Raw genomic sequence first — 21,783 nt, forward strand, 5'->3', positions numbered from 1 at the left:
ATTTCCAAACATGCAATTGATAAGGGGTTAATATCCAAAATATGTAAGAAACTCATTAGCAAAATACCAAATAATCCATTTAAAAAATGGGCAAAGGACTGGAATAGACATTTTTCCAAAGACATACAGATGGCCAACAGGTATCAGTAAAAGTGCTCAACCTCATTAATCATCAGAGGAATAGAAACCAAAACCATAATGAGGCTGGGTGCGGTGGCTCACACCTACCATCCTAACACTTTGGGAGGCTGAGACGGGTGGATCACTTGAGGCCAGGAGTTCGAGACCAGTCTGACCGACATGGCAAAACCCTGTCTCTACTAAAAATACAAAAATTAGCCGGGTGTGGTGGCAGGAGCCTGTAATCCCAGCTATTCAGGAGGCTGAGGCATGAGAATTGCTTGAACCCAGGAGGCAGAGGTTGCAGTGAGCTGAGATCACGCCACTGTACTCCAGCCTGGGTGACAGAGCAAGACTCTGTTACAAACACACACACAAACTGTAATGAAATATCACCTTAGACCTGTGTGGATGGCTGTTATCAAAAGATAAGAGATAACAAGTAGGCAATGGTATGAAGAAAAGGTAACCCTGTACACTGTTGGTGGGAATGTAAATGAGTAAAGCCATCACAGAAAATGGTGTGGACGTTCCTCAAGAAATTATTGTTATTATTGAGACAGAGTTTCACTCTTGTTGCCCAGGCTGGAGCGCAATTGCGCGATCTCGGCTCACTGCAACCTCTACCTCCCAGGTTCAAGCAATTCTCCTGCCTCAACCTTCCAAGTAGTTGGAATTACAGGCATGCACCACCACACCCGGCTAATTTTGTATTTTTAGTAGAGAAAAGGGGTTTCACCATGTTGGTCAGGCTGGTCTCGGACTCCTGACCTCAGGTGATCCGCCCGCCTCGGCCTCCCAAAATGCTGGGATTACAGGCATGAGCCACTGTGCCCAGCCACCTCAAAAAATTAAAAACTGAGTTATTATATGATCTAGCAATCCCACTACTCGGTATATATCCAAAGGAAAGGAAATTGGGCCAGGCATGGTGGCTCACACCTGTAATTCCAGCACTCTGGGAGGCTGAAGCAGGCGGATCACTTGAGATCAGGAGTTTGAGACCAGCATGGCCAACCCTGTCTCTACTAAAAATACAAAAATTAGCTGGGCGTGGTGGCATGTACCTCTAGTCCCTGCTACTTGGGAGGCTAAGGCAGGAGAATCAACTGAACCCAGGAGGCAATGGTTGCAGCAAGCTGAGATCACACCTGCATTCCAGCCTGGACAACAGAGTGAGACTCTGTCTCAAAACAAAACAATAAAAACAAAAAGCCAACAACAACAAAAAGAAAACCAAAGGAAAATAAATTGGTATGTTGAAATCTGCACTCCTATGTTCACTGCAACATAATCAACAATAGCCCAGATATGAAAATAACCTGAGTCTGTCAAAAGATGAATGAGCCGGGCCCGGTGGCTCATGCCTGTAGTCCCAGCACTTTGGGAGGCCAAGGCGGGCGGATCACCTGAGGTCAGGAGTTCGAGACCAGCCTGACCAACACGGGGAAACCCTGTCTCTACTAAAAATACAAAATTAGCTGGGCATGGTGGCACATGCCTGTAATCCCAGCTACTCAGGAGGCTAAGGCAGGAGAATTGCTTGAACCCGGGAGGTTGTGGTGAGCTGAGATCATGCCATTGCACTCCAGCCTGAGCAGCAAGAGCAAAACTCCATCTCCAAAAAAAAAAAAAAAAAAAAAAAAGATGAATGAATAAAGAAAATATTGTAGGCCAGGTGCACACCTATAATCCAAGCACTCTGGGAGGCTGAGGAAGGAGGATTGCTTGAGCCCAGGAGTTTGAGACCAGCCTAGGCAACATAGCGAGACCCTGTCTCTACAAAAATAAAAAATTAGCCAGGTGTGGTGTTGTACGCCTGTAGTCCCAGCTACTAAGGAAGCTGAAGAGAGAGAATTGCTTGAGCCCAGGAGGTTGAGGCTGCAGTGAGCCATGATCATGACACTGTACTCCAGCCTGGGCAAGAACAAAGCCCTGTCTCAAAAATGAACAAAAAAAACAAAAACAGGCTGGGCACGGTGGCTCACACCTGTAATCCCAGCACTTTGGGAGGCTGAGGCGGGTGGATCTCGAGGTCAGGAGATCAAGACCATCCTGGCTAACATGGTGAAACCCCGTCTCTACTAAAAATACAAAAAATTAGCTGGGTGTGGTGGCAGGTGCCTGTAGTCCCAGCTACTCAGGAGGCTGAGGCAGGAGAATGGCGTGAACCCGGGAGGCGGAGCTTGCAGTGAGCCGAGATCACGCCACTGTACTCCAGCCCGGGCGACAGAGCAAGACTCCATCTCGAACAAAAACAACCCAAAAACAAACAACAACAAATATATATCTAAATCATATATATATATATATATATATATATATATATATATATATATATATATATATTTATGTCTGTCTGTCTGCATATGGTATATGTACAACAATGGAATATTTTATTAGGGCATAAAAATGAAAATCCTATCATCTGCAACAACCAACATGAGTGAATGTGGAGGACCTTATGCTATATGAAATAAGCCAGACACAGAAAAGCAAATACTATATTTCATTTATACATGGAAGCTAAAAGAGTAGAACTCATAGAAACAGAGAGGTGGTTTCCAGGGACTGCAGAGTAGAAGAAATGGGGAGATGTTAGTGAAAGGGTGCAAACTTTCAGTTATGAGTAAATTCTAGGGATCTAATATACAGTAATATGACTATTGTTAATAAAAAGTAGATCTTAAGCGTCTTCCCTACACACACAAAATGGTAACTATGTGGTTAAAGACATGTTAATTTGATTGTGTTAATCAATTTACAATGTATACGTTTATCAAATCACATTATATGCCTTGAATATATACGAATTTTGTCAATTATACCTCAACAAGGCTAGAGAAAATGGATCAAAATTTATAAAGAGAAAAATCAGAGTTTCATAGAAGAAATGAAATCTACATCTATTTTTCTCTGGTCAAGTGTGAATTATTCCTGTTTTTGCTGTTCTAATCAATAACCTAAGAAACATTAAATCTCAAGATTCCTGGCCGGGCACAGTGGCTCACCCCTATAATCCTAGCATTTTGAGAGGCTGAGGCAGGTGGATCACCTGAGGTCAGGAGTTCGAGACCAGTCTGACCAACATGGCGAAACTCCATCTCTACTAAAAATACAAAATTAGCTGGGCGTGGTGGCACAAGCCTGTAATCCCAGCTACTCGGGAGGCCGAGGCAGGAGAATCACTTGAGCCAGGGAGGGGGAGGTTGCGGTGAGCTAAGTCATACCATTGCACTCCGCTTGGGTGAGAGCAAAACTCCGTATCAAAGAAAAAAAAAAAGGTTCTCCAGCACCACTGCCTAGGCTAGATGATACTAGTTAGTGCATAGTTCAAAATCCACTTGAATGGGTCAGTTCATATGGCTTCAAAGCAAAATTCTATCTTAAAGAGGACTGTTACAACATGGTTCCAACCTGTGAAATGTTCAGTAAACTCCTGTTCCAGTTTCATGGCTCTCTCAAATGTTTTTCTGGCTTGTTCTTCTGTTAGACGCTTATTCATTTCCCTATGAAAATAAATTTAGAAATTGGTAATTACCAACTTATAATACTTTTTTAAAAAAGATGACAAAGGAGAGAAGACACATAAAATAGAAAATCATGAAAAGTTGAACTCTGTTGAAAATATGAATGTCATTAAAAACTTGAGTCATTCTGGCCGTTTCTGGGATTTTATTTTATTTTTTTTTTGAGATAGTGTCTCACTCTGTCACCCAGGCTGGAGTGCAGTGGCACGATCTCGGCTCACTGCAACCTCTGCCTCCTGGGTTCAAGCAATTCTCCTGCCTCCATCTCTCAAGTAGCTGGATTACAGGCATGCACCACCACACCCGGCTAATTTTTATATTTTTAGTAGAGATGGGGTTTCACCAAGTTGGGCAGGCTGGTCCCAAACTCCTGACCCCAGGTAATCTGCTCACCTTGGCCTCCCAAAGTGCTGTGATTACAGATGTGAGCCACCGAGCCCAGCCTGTTTCTGGGATTTTTAAAAATAAAAATAATAGGCTGGGCATGGTGGCTAATACCTGTAATCCCAGCATTTTGGGAGGCCGAGGCAGGTGGATCACTTGAGGTAAGGAGTTCAGGACCAGCCTGGCCAACAAGACGAAACCCCATTTCTACTAAAAATATAAAAATTAGCTGGGTGTGGTGGCGCATGCCTGTAATCCTAGCTACTCGGGAGGCTAAGGCAGGAGAATCGCTTGAACCCAGGAGGCGGAGGTTGCAGTGAGCCGAGATTGCACCACTGCACTCCAGTCTGGGTGACAGAGTGAGACTCCGTCTCCACAACAACAAAATAAATAAAAATAAAAAAACTAGATTTAGTCACTGAATCTGTTGCTGTATACTTGGAATGACAGAGGGTTTTAATAAATTCTGCATCAGCTCAGTGTAGCCAAAAAACCTATTCATTAATTTATGACACTTTTGACTTTGATGAAAATTTCATATTAAAATGACTCAGAGATCTACCTATCAGTTTACAGAAAATAAGGGGACAAACAACCATATAAATAACACCATGAGAAGGTAATCAGAAAATACAGTCTGGGGAAAATCTGCAGAAGAAATGACCTGGTTTCTATCACAAATAAATGGGAGGTGGGGTGGGGGGGGCCATAAAAGAGAGATGTGGACAGAGAATCTATAGGTTAAACAACCAACTGCCATGAATAGATCTTACTAAAAATTTTATTCCAACAAACTGAAGAAACACAAACAAAACTTATGAAATAACCAGCAACATTTGAACTATATCAAATAATTATTTTAAGTATGATAATCAGTGACTTTTTGTAAGAAATTATCTTTCAAATACAGTGATGTACACAGACAAAATGATAGAAATGTCTGAGCCTTGTTTCAAAATAATCTGGAATGAAGGTGTAAGGAGGTGGGTGTGAGTGGAGAGAAACAAGATTGGCCATAAGTGGATAATTATTGCTGCAGCTGGATGATGAGTATATGAGAGTTCGTTCTCAATTTAAAGGAAAGCCTTCAATATTTTGCCATTAATTATGATGTTTGCTTTGATATTTTGTAGAGTTACTGTCTAGTATTCTTTCATCCCGCCCTACAGAATTCTCTGCAGCATTTCTTGTAAGGTGGGACTACAGGTAATAAACTCTTCCAGTTTTCATTTATCTGGGCATGTGTTAATTTCTCCCTCATTTTTGAAGAATAGATTTGCCAGATGTAGGATTCTTTGTTGACAGTTAAATTTTTTTTTTTCTTCAGTGTTTTGAACCCACTGTCTTCTGGCCTCCAAAGTTTCTGATAAAATATCTGCTGGCAGGGCATGGTGGCTCAAGCCTGTAATCCCAGCACTTTGGGAGGCCGAGGCAGGTGGATCACCTGAGGTCAGGAGTTCGGGACCAGCCTGGCCAACATGGTGAAATCCCGTCTCTACTAAAAATACAAAAATTAGCAGGGCGCAGTGGTGAGTCCCTGTAATCCCAGCTACTAGGGAGGCTGAGGCAAGATAATCACTTGAACCTGGGAGGTAGAGAGGTTGCAGTGAGCTGAGAATGAGCCACTGCACTCCAACCTGGGAGACCAACCTGGGAGACAGAGTAGACCCTGTCTCAAAAAAAAAAAAAAATCTGCTGATTGCTGGGCATGGTGGGTATTTACTTACACCTGTAATCCCAGCACTTTGGAAGGCTGAGGTGGGTGGAGGTGGGTGGATCACTTGAGCTCAGGAGTTCGAGACCAGCCTGGGAAACATGGCAAAACCCTGTCTCTCTAAAAAATACAAAAATTAGCCAGGCGTGGTGGTGCGTGTCTGTAGCCCTAGCTGCTTGGGAGGCTGAGGTGAGAGGCTGCTTGAGCCCAGGAAGTTAAGGCAGCAGTAACCTGTGTAAGCAGTGAGCCACTGCACTCCAGCCTGGGTGACAAAGCGAGACCTTGTCTCAAAAAACAAACAAACAAAAACAGCAACTGATAATCTTATTGGGAAATCCCTTGTGTGTGATAAGTTGCTGCTTTCAAGATTCTCTCTGTATTCTGACAGTTTGATTATAATGTGCCGCAGTGTGGGTGTATCTAAGTTTATCCTGCTTTGAGTTCACTGATTTTCTTGGATTATATTTGCGTCTTTCATCAAATTTGGGATGTTTCTGGCCATTATTTCTTTAAACAATCTCTCTGCCCTTTCTCTATTCTCCTTCGAGGACCCCCACAATGTGTACATTGATTGCTTGATGATGTCTTATAGGTCCCTTAGGCTCTGTTCACTTTTCTTCAATCATTTCTCTGTTTCTCAGACTAAATAATTTCCATTGTTGTATCTTTAAGTTAAATTTGTTGATTCTTCTGTCTGCTCAAATCTCCCTGAACCCCTGTAGTGAATTTTCCATTTCAGTTATTTTTAGCTCCAGAATTTCCTTTTGGTTTCTTTTTAGGTTTTTTATTTCTTTGTTGATATTTCCATTTTGTTCATGTATCTTTTTCATCTTTTTTTCCTTTATCTTTTTGGAGACAAGGTCTCCCTCTGTTGCTCAGGCTGGAGTGCAGTGGCGTGATCTCAGCTCACTGCAGCCTTGACCTCCCAGGCTCAAGAGATCCTCCCACCTCAGCTTTGCATGCAGCTGGGACCACAGGCTCGTGCCACCATGGCCAGCTAATTTTTGTTTATTTTTTTTTTGAGACGGAGTTTTGCTCTTGTTGCCCAGGCTGGGGTGCAATGGTATGGTCTCCATTCACTGCAACCTCCGCCTCCTGGGTTCAAGCGATTCTCGTGCCTCAGCCCCCCAAGTAGCTGGGATTACAGATGCCCACCACCATGCCCAGCTAATTTTTGTATTTTTAGTAGAGATGGGGTTTCGCTATGTTGCCCAGGCTGGTCTCAAACTCCTGACCTCAGGTGTTCTGCCTGCCTCAGCCTCCCAAACTGCTGGGGTTACGGACGTGAGCCACCGCGCCTGGCCAATTTTTGCTTACCTTTTGTAGAGGCAAGGTCTCACTATGTTGCCCAGGTTAGTCTTGAACCACTGAGTTCAAGTGATCCTCTCGTCTCAGCCTTCTAAGTGCCAGGATTACAGACATGAGCCACTGCGCTGGGCCTATCACTTTCTTGAGACTTTGTCCATGTCTTTTAGCTCATGTAGCATCTTGTTTTACAGTCTTTATTAAGTCTAACTCTTTCTCAAGGATAGTCTTTCTCAGGGATAGTTTATTTTTCCTTTGAATGGGCTATGTTTTCCTGTTTCTTCGTATGTCTTGTGATTTTTTGTGGGAAACTGCACATTTAAATCTTACAATGTGGTAACTCTGGAGATCAAATTCTCTTCCTTTCTCAGGGTTTGCTGTTTTATTTAAAATTTAATTTTACTGTTTACTGTTGCAAGGTGTTTCTGTACCAGGAATCAGCCTGAGGTGTAAACTTAGGGTCTTTTCAGGTATTTTCTAAGCCTGTGATTTTCCATGGATATGAAAACCTCCCCTCATATACATGGTTACTTTTGAATGTCCTGGTCTGGCCCCCAAAAGGGGAGGGAAAAAAAAGGTAGGTGTGTGTGTGTGTGTGTGTGTGGTGCGGGAGGAAGAAGGAAGCACTAGCCCTTTGTTTTTACTTAATATTTTTTTCTTTCTCCTCACTAATCACCACTGAAGGCAATGGCCCTTTAAATCTTTAAGTCACTTCAGCCTCAAGTGGAGGGGCTTGTCTCAACGGCAGTGGGGTTTGCAACAATGGCTCACTGTATGGCTGTATGGCTGCATCTCCATGATCAGAAGCAGTTAATTAGCTATCAGAGCAAAGATCCCTGCTATTTGGAGGACAGAATCTTTATTCTCCACACTGGCTCCCACAAACCCTATGCAAAGCTGCTTGAAAATGTGTGCATGGCTACATGCTATCGGGCTGAGGGTAGAGGAACAGGTAGTTGCTACCATGTTAAGAGCTGAAATTAACCTTTCAAACCTTCCCCTGGAAGTTATAAGCCTTCAATAGACTTCAGAATTCCAAAACTGATAAAAATGGTGAACAGAGTTCCGAAATAGTAACATCAGACAGATTCTGCCAGTGCAGTTGTCGTCTGGGTGGGGAGACAGATTCCCAGAGCTTCCTACTCTGCCATCTTCCCTCTAGCTCCGTAACGGATTAGTTTTTAAATGTTGCAGCAGTGTTGCACACCAGGAATATACCCAACTTGGTTGTTACATTTTGCCTTATTAAAAAAAATTGTTTGATTCAATTTGCTCCTATTTTGGTAAGGGTTCTTGCATCTATAGTCATAATTAAGACTGGCTTTATCATTTTCCTTTCCTTTATAGTCCTTTCCAGGTTTGGGTATCAAATCAATGCTCATAAATTAGCTGAAGAGTTTGTATAAAATTGACATAGCTTCTTAGCTTCTGGTAGAATTTACTAAGTCCTCTTGGCTTAGTATTTAATTTGTGGAAAGGTTTTTATGATGTGTTCAAGTCTTTAATAAGTACTAGATTATTTAGGTTTTCTATTTCTCTTTTCCCTATTTTTTCCTTAACATTTTCTGAAGTATATGTTTCAAACACAGATGAGCAATATTAGAAAAATCGTATCATACAGCTTGTTACATTTTCACAAACTTACATGTACCTGTGTACTTAGGTCAAGACACAGAACATGACTAGGACCCCAGAACCCGGGTGTGCTCACTCTAGTCACCAACCCATTCTCACAGGGTAACCTCTATTTGACTTCTATGAGCAATTATTAAATTTGGAGTCATAGAGTATGTATATCTTTAGGTCTGGGTTTTTAACTCAAATTGTACTTGTGAGATTCTTCCATACTTTTGTATGTGGCTGGAGATTGCTCACTCTCATTATCATTGAATGTTTCACTGTGAACATGTCATAATTTACATATTCTACTGCTGATAGTATTTGGATAGTTTCTAGTTTTTAGTTACTGACTCTTTGTTTTTTTTTTACAGACAGGGTCTCACTCTGTCACCAAGGCTGGAGTGCAGTGGTGCAAGCATAGCTCACTACAGCTTGGCTCGAACTCCTGGGCTCAAGCGATCCTCCTGCTTCGGCCTCCTAAGTAGCTGGGATTACAGGAATGTACCACCACATCCAGCTACCTTTTAAAGTTTTTTGGAGGGACAGCGTCGTGCCATGTTGCTCAGGCTGGTCTCCAACTCCTGACCTCAAGCAATCCTTCTGTCTTGGGCTCCCAAAGTGTTGGGATTACAGGTGTGAGCCGCTGCACCTGACAGTTGTTGACTGTTTGAACAGTACTGTCATCACTCTTGTACATGTCTTTGTAAACACATGTAAGCATTTCTGTTGAGTGTGCATCTAAGAATATGACTTCTGGGTCATAACTAATGTGTTATGTTCAGCTTTAGGAGATACTATGTTTGTTTGTTTTTTTTTTGAGACGGAGTCTCGCTGTCGCCCAGGCTGGAGTGCAGTGGCACGATCTCGGCTCACTGCTGGCTCCGCCCGCCGGGGTTCACGCCATTCTCCTGCCTCAGCCTCCCACGTAGCTGGGACTGCAGGCGCCCGCCACCTCGCCCAGCTAATTTTTTGTATTTTTAGTAGAAACGGGGTTTCACCGTGTTAGCCAGGGTGGTCTCGATCTCCTGACCTCGTGATCCGCCCACCTCGGCCTCCCAAAGTGCTGGGATTACAGGCGTGAGCCACCGCGCCCGGCCAGGAGATACTATGATACTATAAACAGTATACCCAATGAAGATGCACCAATTTGCACCCCTAACACTGTTATGAGTTTCAGTTGTTCCACATCCTTGACAGCATTAACTATTTTCTGTCTTTTTCATTTTAACTATTCTGGTAAGTGGGTGGTAGTGTAAGACATCAGGGTTTTAACTTGTATTTCCATGATTAGTTGGGCACTATCTCACATGCTTATTCTTTGCAGATTCTCTTTTGTGATGTGTCCAAGCCCTTTGTCCCTTTTCCTGTTGGGCTGCCTCTGTCAATCTCTTCGATGTCTGCTGCATGTGTAGTCATATCCTTTTTCTTGCCTGATACACTAATTTGTCTTCTTTTTTTTCTTGATCATTCCTAATGGTTTACTGTATTTTCAAAGAGAACACTTTTGGCTTTGTTGATCCTCTTTATCATATGTTTGTTTTTTCTATTTCATTAATTTCTGCTCTGCCATATTTTTTATTTTTAAATTTTTAAATATTGTTTTCTTTTTTTTTTTTCCTTGGGACAGGGTCTCGCTCTGTCACCAGGCTGGAGTGCAGTGGCAAGATCTTGGCTCACTGCAACCTCCGCTCCGTGCTCAAGCAATCCCCCCATCTCAGCCTCCCAAGTAGCTGAGACCACAGGCGCACACCACCATGCCTGGCTATTTCTTTGTATTTTTAGTAGAGACAGAGTCTCACCATGTTGCCCAGCCTGGTCTTGAACTCCTGAACTCAAGCAATCCGCCTGCCTAGGCCTCCTGAAGTGTTGGGATTATAGGGGCCAGCCACTGTGCCCCACCTTCTATCTTTTTTTGAGTTTGACTGATATTTTTTCAATTTCTCAAAATCTTAGATTTTCAACTTTCCTAATATTTGATTTTCAACATTCTTTCCTAACATTTAAAGCTGTGTGTATTCCTTCAACAAAGCTATGGAAGCCTCCAAACTCATTACTTGGCAATTCACTACTATTTAGTTCAAAACATCAATTTATTGTGTGCTTTCTTCTTTGACTCACTCAGAAGTATAATGCTTAATTTCCAAATATATGAGAATTTTCTAGTTATCTTTTAATTATTGGTTTTCATTTAAATTGCATTATGGTCAGATAATATTTGTTTTCTATCCTTTGAAATTTGTAATCTAGCAAATGATCGGTTTTGGTAATTGTTTCATGTACACTGGAAATCCATGTCTATTTTGCAGATGTTGAGTGCACTGTTTAACATATGTCAAATAGGTAAAGTTTTAAATTTGTGTTATTCTATACCTTCACTGATTTTTTACATTTGTTTTCTTATTTAATTGCTTCCTGACAGATGTGTCAGGTTCTGTCTCGATGATTTTGGAATTACCTTTTCGCCCCTATGCAGCTGTCAATTTGTACTTCTTATGTTTTGAGAATGCTATGAAGTGCAAACAAATGTACGAACAGATCTTCCTGTTGCAGTGAATATTTTACTTTTATGAAATGTCACTCTTTTTTTTTTTTTTTTTGAGACGGATCTCGCTCTGTCGCCCAGGCTGGGGTGCAGTGGTGCGATCTCGGCTCACTGCAAGCTCCGCCTCCTGGGTTCACTCCATTCTCCTGCCTCAGCCTCTCAAGTAGCTGGGACGACAGGTGCCTGAGACCACGCCCGGCTAATTTTCTGTATTTTTAGTAGAGACGGAGTTTCACCGTGTTAGCCAGGATGGTCTCGATCTCCCGACCTCGTGATCTGCCCGCCTCAGCCTCCCAAAGTGCTGGGATTACAGGCGTGAGCCGCCGCGCCCGGCCATGAAACGTCACTCTCAAGCTAAGTAATACTTCTTGCCTTAAATATACTTCGTCAGCAATATAAAAATCAGCCTAGTTTAGCATGGCATATCTTTTCCTATTCTCTTACTTTCAACCTTCCCATAGCCTAATTTTTAAGGTGTGTCTGATGAAAGCCACATAGAATTTACTTTTTTCTTCACCCATTCTGACAATCCTTGTCTTTTAATTGAACATTTAGTCTAGTAGTCTAATATTTGCTTTAGTTTATACCATCTTACTATTTATATGGTTCTGCCTCACTTGTTCTATGTTTCTATTTGCTCTTTCTTAATTTTTACTTAGATTCTATTTTTTTGTCCCCCGAAAGTATTAGGTAATGGTTATATATTCTTTTATTCTCTTAATGGTTACCTGAGAGCTGTGCTGCATACTTCAGTAGCCACTAGTCACGTGGGGCTATTTAAAGTTCTAACACATGTTACCTTATACTTTAGTAATATTAATGATGATGATTACAATGACAATTTATAACCCATAGTGCTTATTTAATCCTCACCACATAATCTGAGGTGAATATACATACTACTATTATCTCAATTTTATAAATAAAGAAACTGAGATGCAGGGAGAGTAAATAAATTACCCTACAGTGACTGAATTTGTACACAGAGGCTATGCCTGAGGCATTTACACTTACATGATATTTTCCATGGATTTGGGTTTAATAAAAATGGAGATAGGGTAAAGCTGTGCAATCTGTAATCTCTTTATGGCATTTCCAGACACATCAAGGATACAGTGTTTGCCCTAAAATAAAGGGAACAAAGAAAAAAAACAAGTGAGCCAAATATTCTCAATAGTATCAAAGTACTTTTCCTACAGGTCCACAGTCTAAATCATGATGTGTTTGGATCCTTGTTCACTTTAAGCAAACTTGTCATTTCTCTCAGCAAACTTTAGATAGGAAATGAAATGGCTGAATATACATTATTAATTTGTCATTTTCAAACAAATGTTATATTTAAAAAGGAATGAAAATACAGTTCCTGGTTTTCACAGATAAGTTATTTCTCAAAATGGTGAAAACCAGAGCTCCCCTCCTTCCCTTTTTTTAAAATTTAAGAGACGGGGTCTTGTTCTGCTGACTAGGCTGGTCTTGAACTCCTGGGGCTCAAGTGATCCTCCCACCTCAGCCTCCCGAAGTGCTGGCATGATAGGCATGAGCCACTGTGCCAGGCCCAGGTTCCTATTTTTCATTCTGCCAAGAAAAGGTATCCATAAAGACTCCAAACTACCATCTCCCCATAGCTATCATTTCATAAAGGATAAAAAACCCTAGAGTAAGGGCAAACCTTTTAAATAAACAAATTTGCGAAATGTCATTACCACTACTCAATCCTTCTATTTCTCATTTTATTAGGGACTGGCAAAAACTCATAAACTAGCATATGGGACCCCAATTCTGGATTTAAATGACAATTTTTCTGACAAGCTTAAACTCACTGACAAAGGATACTTAGGTTTTTAATGGAGATGAGCATTTCCATGTTAAGCAGAGTAGTATTTATTATTTATGACAGATTTTCTTCTAATACATTTGAAATCAGGCCCTCCCCCATAATGCAACTTCAGTTTTTTGTTTGTTAGTTTTTGAGATGAAGACTTGCTCTGTCACCCAGACTTGAGTGCACTGGCACGATCTTGGCTTACTGCAACTTCCGCCTGCTTCAGCCTCCCCAGTAGCTGGGATAACAGGTGTGTGCCACCACACCCAGCTGATTTTTGTGTTTTTTGTACAGATGGGGTTTCACCATGTTGATCAGGCTGGTCTCAAATTCCTGACCTCAAGTGATCCACCCACCTAGGCCTCCCAAAGTGCTCGGATTATAGGCGTGAGCCACCATGCTCGGCCCCATAATGCAACTTCTAACCCAAGGACTTGAGTCCAAGTCAATATGTGATAGTTTCAATTTGGTGGGCACATTTAAAATAAAAAATTTAATAGTGTAAAATACTCCAAACATACAGAAAAGTAAATAGACACCATGTATCCATTATCTACTTTTATCAGATATATTTTACATGATCGCTTAAACATTTTAATAACTTGACACTGAAATATTGATATTCTAGGTTTGCTTTATCTCTTTCTATATATGTACATAATAATTTGGGAATAAACTGCATAATGCTCCTTTACCTCGTATTTCTTAAAAACAATGGCCTTTCTTATATAATCACAATATGATTCCAAGTGGCCATCTAATGTTCCTTATTGGAAAATAATACAAAAATGTCCTGGTCCAGGATGGAATTCAGGATCATAGGATCATACACTGTATTTAGTTATAAAGTCTCCTTAGTCTCTGTCAATCTGACCCAGTTCCTCAGTCTTTGTCTTTCTTGATCTTCATGTTTTTGAAGAATATAAAATATTTATGTCATAGAATATGCCTCATATTCTATGGGTTTATGGGTTTGTGTGTTTCCTCACTCTTGGATGGCAGGTTACACAGTTTTGGCAGGAATACCACAGACATAATGTGTGTCCTTCTCAGTCCATCAAATTTGGGAGGCGATATTATATCTATTTGTCCCACTACTAGTGATGCTAATTTTGATCACTTGTTTAAGGTTTTATCTGCTAGGTTTCTCCACTGTAAAATTATCATTTTTGCCTTTGTAACTGGTAAGTATTTTGGGGGAGGACACTTTGAGACTATATAAATATCCCTTTTTTCATCAAATGTTCACTAATTTTAGAATACACTGATGGTTTTTGCCGGAAACAATTACTACCATGTGGTTTTCAAAAGATTTTCTAATTTAATCATTTCTTCTACCTCGATTAGTAGACAGTCCAAAGCGTTCCCTTCTATCCACTTATTTACTCACATACAGATGCTCCTTGACTTATAATGGGAGTTACGTCCCAATAAATCCATCACAAGTTGAAAATACTGTAAATTGAAAAGGCATTTAATATACCTACCCTACTGAACATCACAGCTTAGCCTAGATTACCTTAAATGTGCTCAGAACACTTACTCTACAGTCAGACAAAATCATCCAACATGCCTGTTTTATAATTAAGTGTTGAATTTTTCATGTAATTCATTGAATACTGTTCTACAAGTGAGAAACAGAATGGCTGTATGGGTACTTGAAGTACAGCTGCTACTGAATATGCATCACTTTTGCGCCTCTGTAAAGTTGAACCATTCTAAGTTGGGGGGCATCTGTGTTTGTTTATATCATTGCGGACTCTAGGATGTTTATTTTACTCTATGTATTATAATCTGTTATTATCATTTATCTTGATATTCAAATTATCTCAGACTTGGCCAGTGGGGGACCCTACAGCTTGGTTCCTGTGCCTTTTTACATATCCTCATCATTCTTTGAGTGCTTCTTTATTTTTCTGGCAGCAAAATGTTATAGGCTCATCTTGCACTTTTCCAGTCCTGGCCCCAGAATCAGCCATTTCTCTAAGGAGTCCTGGATCTTTTAATTAACGAATTATATTTAGAAGCCCAGATTTGGGCCCCAGATATTCTCAGGGCTTATTCGGTGTTATTTTTAGGTCTTCTTAGTGGATAGGGCAAATAAACATACGTGTGTGTATACATAAATACACATCTATTTCTGTATCTACTCTACTACAATTCATGGGTTCATATTCATCACTCTAATTATCTAAGATCTCCAATCCAATTATCACAGAGTTCATTCTACCCTCTCCTTTTTCTGACAGTCAAACCTCACTCCCACTACTGTCATTGTATTAGTTTATTTGCTCGACCCTAGAACATATATTAGTTTCAGAACTGTAAGCCCATACACTCCACCCAACAAACCTACTAATTGGAGTTTAATTTTGTTTACAGATCTTTCTGTCTTCAGCTTGTGTTAAAGAATCTCTGGGATTAAGACTTCTCCCCTCTTCAATGTAGTTAAGTTACTCATTTGAAATACATTCAGGTTTGTTGTACCCTAAAACTTAAAAGTATAATAATTAAAAAAAGAAAAGAGGAATACAGTCAGGTTTATTCAGTTTCTATTTGTGTATCATTTTGCTTTTCCATCTTTGTTGCTTTTATTTTTGATTTTTTTAAAATATGTAAAATACTAACATACTTTCTAAAAGTTAAAATAATACAAAAATGTATACTCAGAGAAATGTCATACCCCTCATCCTTTCCATCCCACTCCAAATTCCCTACCCTTTCTACATCACTCCCTCTGTAGGTAACCAACCTCATTAAGTTCTGATTTACCTTTCCTGTGCTTATTTTTACACAACTGAGCAGAGATTTATATTTTCCCATTTTCTCTTATTTTATACCATAGATATTCTTTTGCATGTTGTGTATCAGTTCAAATACCTTATTAACAGTTTTAGAGAACTTCATTTTGTGAATGTAAAATTAATTCAAGCACTCTTTTATCTGGGCATTTAGATGATTTTCAGTATTTCACAATTATAAACAATGCTACAATGAATAAACACCCTTTTGCCCATGTATTTTCATACTGTTGGGGTATATCTTTGGCATAAATTCCTAGAAGTGGGATGCTGGGTTGAAGGAAAGCTGCTAGATATTGCCAAATACCCTTCCAAAAGGCAGTACCGGTAGCAATGCATGACTGTTTTCTCTCAGTCTCACCAAGAAAATGTCCTCACATTTCTCCCTGAATCTCATAGGGGAGAAATGGAGTTTATAGTCTTCTGAATTTACATTTTTTTTTTTTTTTTTTTTTTTTTTTTTGAGATGGAGTCTTGCTCTGTTGCTCAGGCTGGAGTGCAGTGGTGTAGTCTTGGCTCACTGCAATCTCCTGGGTTCAAGCGATTCTCCTGCCTCAGCCTCCTTAGCCAGGATTACAGGCATGCACCACCATGCCCAGTTAATTTTTGTATTTTTAGTAGAGATGGGGTTTCGCCATGTTGGCCAGGCTGGTCTTGAACTCCTGACCTCAGGTGATCCACCCGCCTCAGCTCCCACTGTGCCTGGCCTTTTTTTTTTTTTTTTTTTTTTTGAGACAGAGTTTCACTCTTGTCACCCAGGTTGGAGTGCAACGGCACGATCTCAGCTCACTGCAACCTCCATCTCCCAGGTACAAGCAATTCTCCTGCCTCAGCCTCCTGAGAAGCTGGGATTATAGGCATGCACTGCCAAGCCTGGCTAATTTTTGTATGTTTAGTAGAGACGGGGTTTCACCATGTTGGCCAGGCTGGTCTTGAACTCCTAACCTCAGGTGATCTGCCTGCCTTGGCCTCCCAAAGTGCTGGGATTACAGGCATGAGCCATCGCACCCGGCCTTTACATTTCTTTAATAATGACTACGGTTGAACATAATTTCCTATGTACAAAGGCCATTTTTATATCTTATTTTGTGTGAACTATGTATTCTCATCTTTTGCCCATTTTTTTTTTCTATTGGGTTTCTGGTCTCTATTCCCTGTCTTTATGAGTTCTTTATATATTGGGAATATTAGCACTTTTCTTGCAAATTTTTTTCTGTCAGTTGTCTTTTGACATTGTTAATGGTGTTTTCCAACAGTTTTTGGAAAAAGTCTTTGGCCATAAAAAAAGTTTTTAAAAATTTTAAGTGGTTAGATTTATTGATCTTTTTCTTTTCTTTTCTTTTTTAAAGCCAGGGTCTTGTTCTGTTGCCCAGGCTGGAGTTCAGTGGCATGATCATAGCTCACTGCAGCCTCAAACTCCCAGGCTTCTCAGCCTTCTCAGTAACTAGGACTATAAGGGTGCGCTGCCACACCCGGCCCTTATCTCCTTATAATATATGCTGGAGAGCTAGGGCTAAACAAAAGGTCTATCTCTAGCAAACGACCTGAAAATAACTTCTCCTCTCACATTCATGTTATCATTTCTATTTTCACTTTCTTTGTTTACCTTATTTACCTGTTTTATCTTGTATGCACTTTCCTAAGCCATGGAAAATTAATTATTTAGGTAAGCAAATTCATTACATTAACAAAACTAATTAGTGCTGTATCTATCCTACCACTCTTTCATACTGTCAAAGGCATATCTGATTAGAAGCTATATTCTGGGATTAGTCTGATGCTTACCTTTTCTGCGACTTCTCGCACAGACTGAACGCTTGTTCCATATAGATGATTGTTATACTGGCCAGCTTCAATGAATTTATGTTCCTGGATATCTTTTTCCATCTGCTCTCTTGAAGTCACAAAATGATAATCTCTTCCATCCACCTCATAATCTCGTTTTGGTCTAGTTGTATCTTTAACAGAAAAAAACTTGGGGAAGTGTTTAATATTAAAAAAAAAACCCCACAATAAATCCATTTTCTACTCACATCATTGTAAAGTTCAACAGAACAGATTAATTTAAATCTGAGAAAGGACAATAATATGGAGGATGGAAGAGTAACTGATAAAATAAGTACAAACCATTAAAAAAAGGTTATATCTATTTTTCCCACACACAGTGACAGGAAATGTTAAGAGTAACAATGAAATGTTTTTGTTTGGTTTACTCACGAGGAACACAGGATCCAAATTTGTCAGGAAATTCTGAGATCAAGTCATCATTTATCCTGTCTTTCATAGGTCCCAATATGATCACTGGTCGAGTATAATTAACTATAAAGATAAACTGCATGTTAAAAGGAATAAACATTCAACAAATATCAATGTATTTTATTTCACTAGAGAACAAAAATATCAACTGTTATGACTAATTTTTTTCTTCCCTCTCCATCTCACTCTACCATCAACCAAAGATGCATAACTTGCTCTTTTATAATCTTGACTAAGATCTTAAACTTTACTCAGTCTTCTGCTAGAAGTCATATTGATAATTCAGTCAAGTTAAATTTGGTGTTTTCGCAGATAATGTTTCTTTACATTGCAAATGACAGAATAAAGTCTAGTGTTTTACCGATGGCTTTGAAGTAGAAATTCTAAGGAAGCAGAGCAAAGAAGGGCAGAACAGAAACTGGATGTAGAAAGTGATATAATCCCAGTAGTAGTGTTCTAGAAAGATGATCTAACAGAAGTGTAAACTCTGGGTTGTATGGGATCATGCTGGAATAATGGAGATTGGTAGTGAGACTGAGAACTAACGTTGTGATAGAAGGGATGAAAAGAAGGTCATAAATAAGAAAGAAGTGGGATAAACAGTGCCTGGAACCTAACTGGATGAGGAGGAGGAGGAACGGAGAAGGCTCAAAGATACTTCCAAGATTTTCAAAAAAGGGTTATTTGGAAGATAGTGATGCTAATAAGAACACTGGAACAGAGTTGCTTGGGAAATAAAACACAAATATAAAAGTCAGTATGAAATAACTAGATTCTAATATACTGTGGAATAAACTATGTTTCATAAAACACACAGTAAATTTCTACGTGTATATGTAGTAAAAAAAAATTTTAATACAACATTTTTTGGGGGTATGAGACTTTTTATCCCCCAAATTAAAAAGTATATTCTTCTAGAAGGTTATAAAACATCAATAGGCTTCACAAACCTTCTTGTTGATTCACTGGTTCATAAGATAAGACGTATTCTTCTTGACCACCTATTAGAAAGTGAAGGCACAGATGAAAAATGTGTAAAGATAACTGATGCTAATCTAATTCTTCATAAACAACATATACATTACTAGAACTTTCCTGAGAAAATGGCAAAGATATGGAAAGAGGTATTTTATGGCAAGACTTAGTTAAAAAAAAAAAGTGGCAAATTATAAAGTCTTAAAAGTGAGTTTGCTAAATGTAAAACAAAATACAAATGGGCTATTTAATCAATATTATATGTTATAGATAATGAAATCTAAAAATCTTCATTTGTGATGCTATGTGCTACTCCTTTATTTAGAATCTAAGAATTATTAAATCTGTTAAAGATTAATGCTTTAATGAGCAGATCTATCTATCTATCTATCTACATATTAGGTAACTTGTTACTATAAAAAACATGCTACTTTTTTGTTCCACCAGCTATAATACTGAATACAGTATATTTTGTTTTTAAAATAATTACATCTTAAAATTAAAAATTATAAATGCAAAGGTAAAACTATTGTTACTATTCCACTGATGAAAAAATTCACTAACTCAACTTTGTAAAAAATAATAAATTTAATGTGAGTCAAAAAGAGCTTTAGATAAAACTAAATCCTTCCAATAAAATAAACAACAGTGATAGTAAAGGAGATAAATATATTCGCTTTGACCTTAAAAGCACAAGAAGTTAAAGCTTCTAAAGGTTAAATTAAAGTTCAGAGCTTAGGAAATACTCTAAATGAAAGAGTCTACAAATTATATCTGAATCCAATGAAAAGAAATAAAGAGTTAAAAACTCTGAGAGTTTTTTTTTTTTTTGAGACGGAATTTCGCTCTTGTTGCCTAGTCTGGAGTGCAATGGCACGATCTCAGCTCACTGCAGCCTCCAACTCCCGGGTTCAAGCGGTTCTCCTGCCTCAGCCTCCCAAGTAGCTGGGATTACAGGCATGTGCTACCGCGCCTGGCTAATTTTTGTATTTCTAGTAAAGACAGGGTTTCTCCGTGTTGGTCAGGCTGGTCTCGAACTCCTGACCTCAGGTGATCTGCCCGCCTCAGCCTCCCAAAGTGCTGGGATTATAGGCATGAGCCACTGCACCCGGCCAAAAACTCTAGGAGTTTTAAACTAACACACACACCCCCTCACCCCCAAACCTAAAATTAGAAAATACTGTGTTAACCCAAGTGGTTCAATGAAAGCAATCAATATTGGATAATGTATTTGAAGATTTTCTCTTTAATTATCAAGATCCTATAACAATTTTACCATGAATTTTACAATTGGTTTATATTATATGTATGTAGCTGTAGGTCTTGTAAATCCATACATTGGAATAAACATTCTTTTCTGCTTTAGAAGTATTTCTTTGTTTTCAATTTTATTATCAAAGTATACAAAACCATTATTTTATAAGCTGTTTTTTAAAGTACTGGATGTGAAACATGGCTTACATACTAGCAAACACATGCAATTTGAATATTTCACACCTTAATAATTCATGCAAATGGTGAGAGACAGTATATACTTTCATTACCTCTTTTTAGCCTAGAAAGCCACTTAACTACCCTATAGTGGGTTCTGGTTATAAGCAATAAAATGCTGAAATACAGGAAATCATTTCCACACCAAAAAAAATCATTAACTAACTGTTGTGTAGAAAAATAATCAACCAAATGAATGATGGTTAAAAGTATATACTGTCAACATGAAAAAAGTATTAGGGACTGATATTAACAGGATGGACCTTTTGAGCAGCCATACTCATCTGTAATCAAGATTACTTTCATATTAGACAGCAGTAAAAAAAGAAAGTTAGAAAAGCAATTTTAATTTTTAAGGTGCTACAACTGATATTATGTACCCTCCCCTTCTCCCATGCCCAAGTCTGTTTAAAACATCACACGCTTGTGCAGTTCACTTAATAAAACCAAGAATGTAATATAAAACAGCAAAAAAAAAAAAATTAGTATTATTTTTCGGGCGATCATTGAAAATGTTTCCTTATTTCTTCTGTTCACCAAGTGTTGGTGATAAACAATGACATGACCCAGATCAGTATTGGTGACAAAGAATAAAAGCGGAAATAAAGCTAATGATAATTTAGCATTACTGAAAAATATTATTTTAGTGCTCATGTTAAAAACAGAATTACTAAACAGAATGTCAAAATACAAGTTTCCCCCCATTTAACTAGATATTTACTTCTTATAAAAATACATATACATATGTATCATGTACACAAATAATACTAAACTTTTTAGTATTTTATTAAAATTTTATAAATTAACCTCTACATATATGATTTTATTTTTCAAGTACAGAATTTTACTTGTCTCTCCCTGATTTTAAAATAACGATCATATAACTTCAGGTTTTTAGAACATATCACTGAGAATCCCTCCACCCCTGCAGAGGACGTATTACTTGAGATTACAAAAGAACAAGTAACTTAAGACACTTACGGTAACTACTTTCACTATCGCTGGCATTAGAAGTTACATGCTCTGAAATTACAGGACAATGAAAAAAATAAAACAGTGTCATGAGTTTAAAAAGCAAATAATCAAAATAAAATGTTGAGATATAAGCCTATATAACAAAATAATTTTTTAAAAGCATTTTTATTTTCTTTGAAACGTTTAGTTTTTTCAAATAATAAATATATATTAGCAAAGGAAAACTTGTAATTAAGGACAGTGCCTTA

The 21,783-nt window shown here is 38.8% G+C and overlaps 1 protein-coding gene across 28 annotated transcripts in view; it reads right to left on the minus strand.

Annotated features, from left to right (window-relative positions):
* The window catches only part of DLG1 (discs large MAGUK scaffold protein 1), a 277,635-nt gene that overhangs the window by 5,520 nt on the left and 250,332 nt on the right, over nucleotides 1-21,783 (minus strand). For 15 of the 28 annotated variants that reach the window (XM_063622148.1, XM_063622145.1, XM_063622140.1 and 12 more), the window contains 6 exons: nucleotides 21,542-21,583; nucleotides 19,045-19,095; nucleotides 18,056-18,157; nucleotides 17,624-17,796; nucleotides 12,230-12,339; nucleotides 3,538-3,629 (listed from right to left, as the gene is read on the minus strand). In XM_063622148.1, coding sequence (XP_063478218.1) covers nucleotides 3,538-3,629; nucleotides 12,230-12,339; nucleotides 17,624-17,796; nucleotides 18,056-18,157; nucleotides 19,045-19,095; nucleotides 21,542-21,583 — 570 coding nt within the window. Of the gene's footprint in view, nucleotides 1-3,537; nucleotides 3,630-12,229; nucleotides 12,340-17,623; nucleotides 17,797-18,055; nucleotides 18,158-19,044; nucleotides 19,096-20,823; nucleotides 20,860-21,541; nucleotides 21,584-21,783 lie in introns of all 28 variants that reach the window. The other 13 variants (XM_063622133.1, XM_063622143.1, XM_063622137.1 and 10 more) reach the window with 1 other exon arrangement.

This window comes from Symphalangus syndactylus, chromosome 17 (genome assembly GCF_028878055.3).
Source record: "Symphalangus syndactylus isolate Jambi chromosome 17, NHGRI_mSymSyn1-v2.1_pri, whole genome shotgun sequence".
In the NCBI taxonomy this organism is placed as follows: Eukaryota; Metazoa; Chordata; class Mammalia; order Primates; family Hylobatidae; genus Symphalangus; species Symphalangus syndactylus.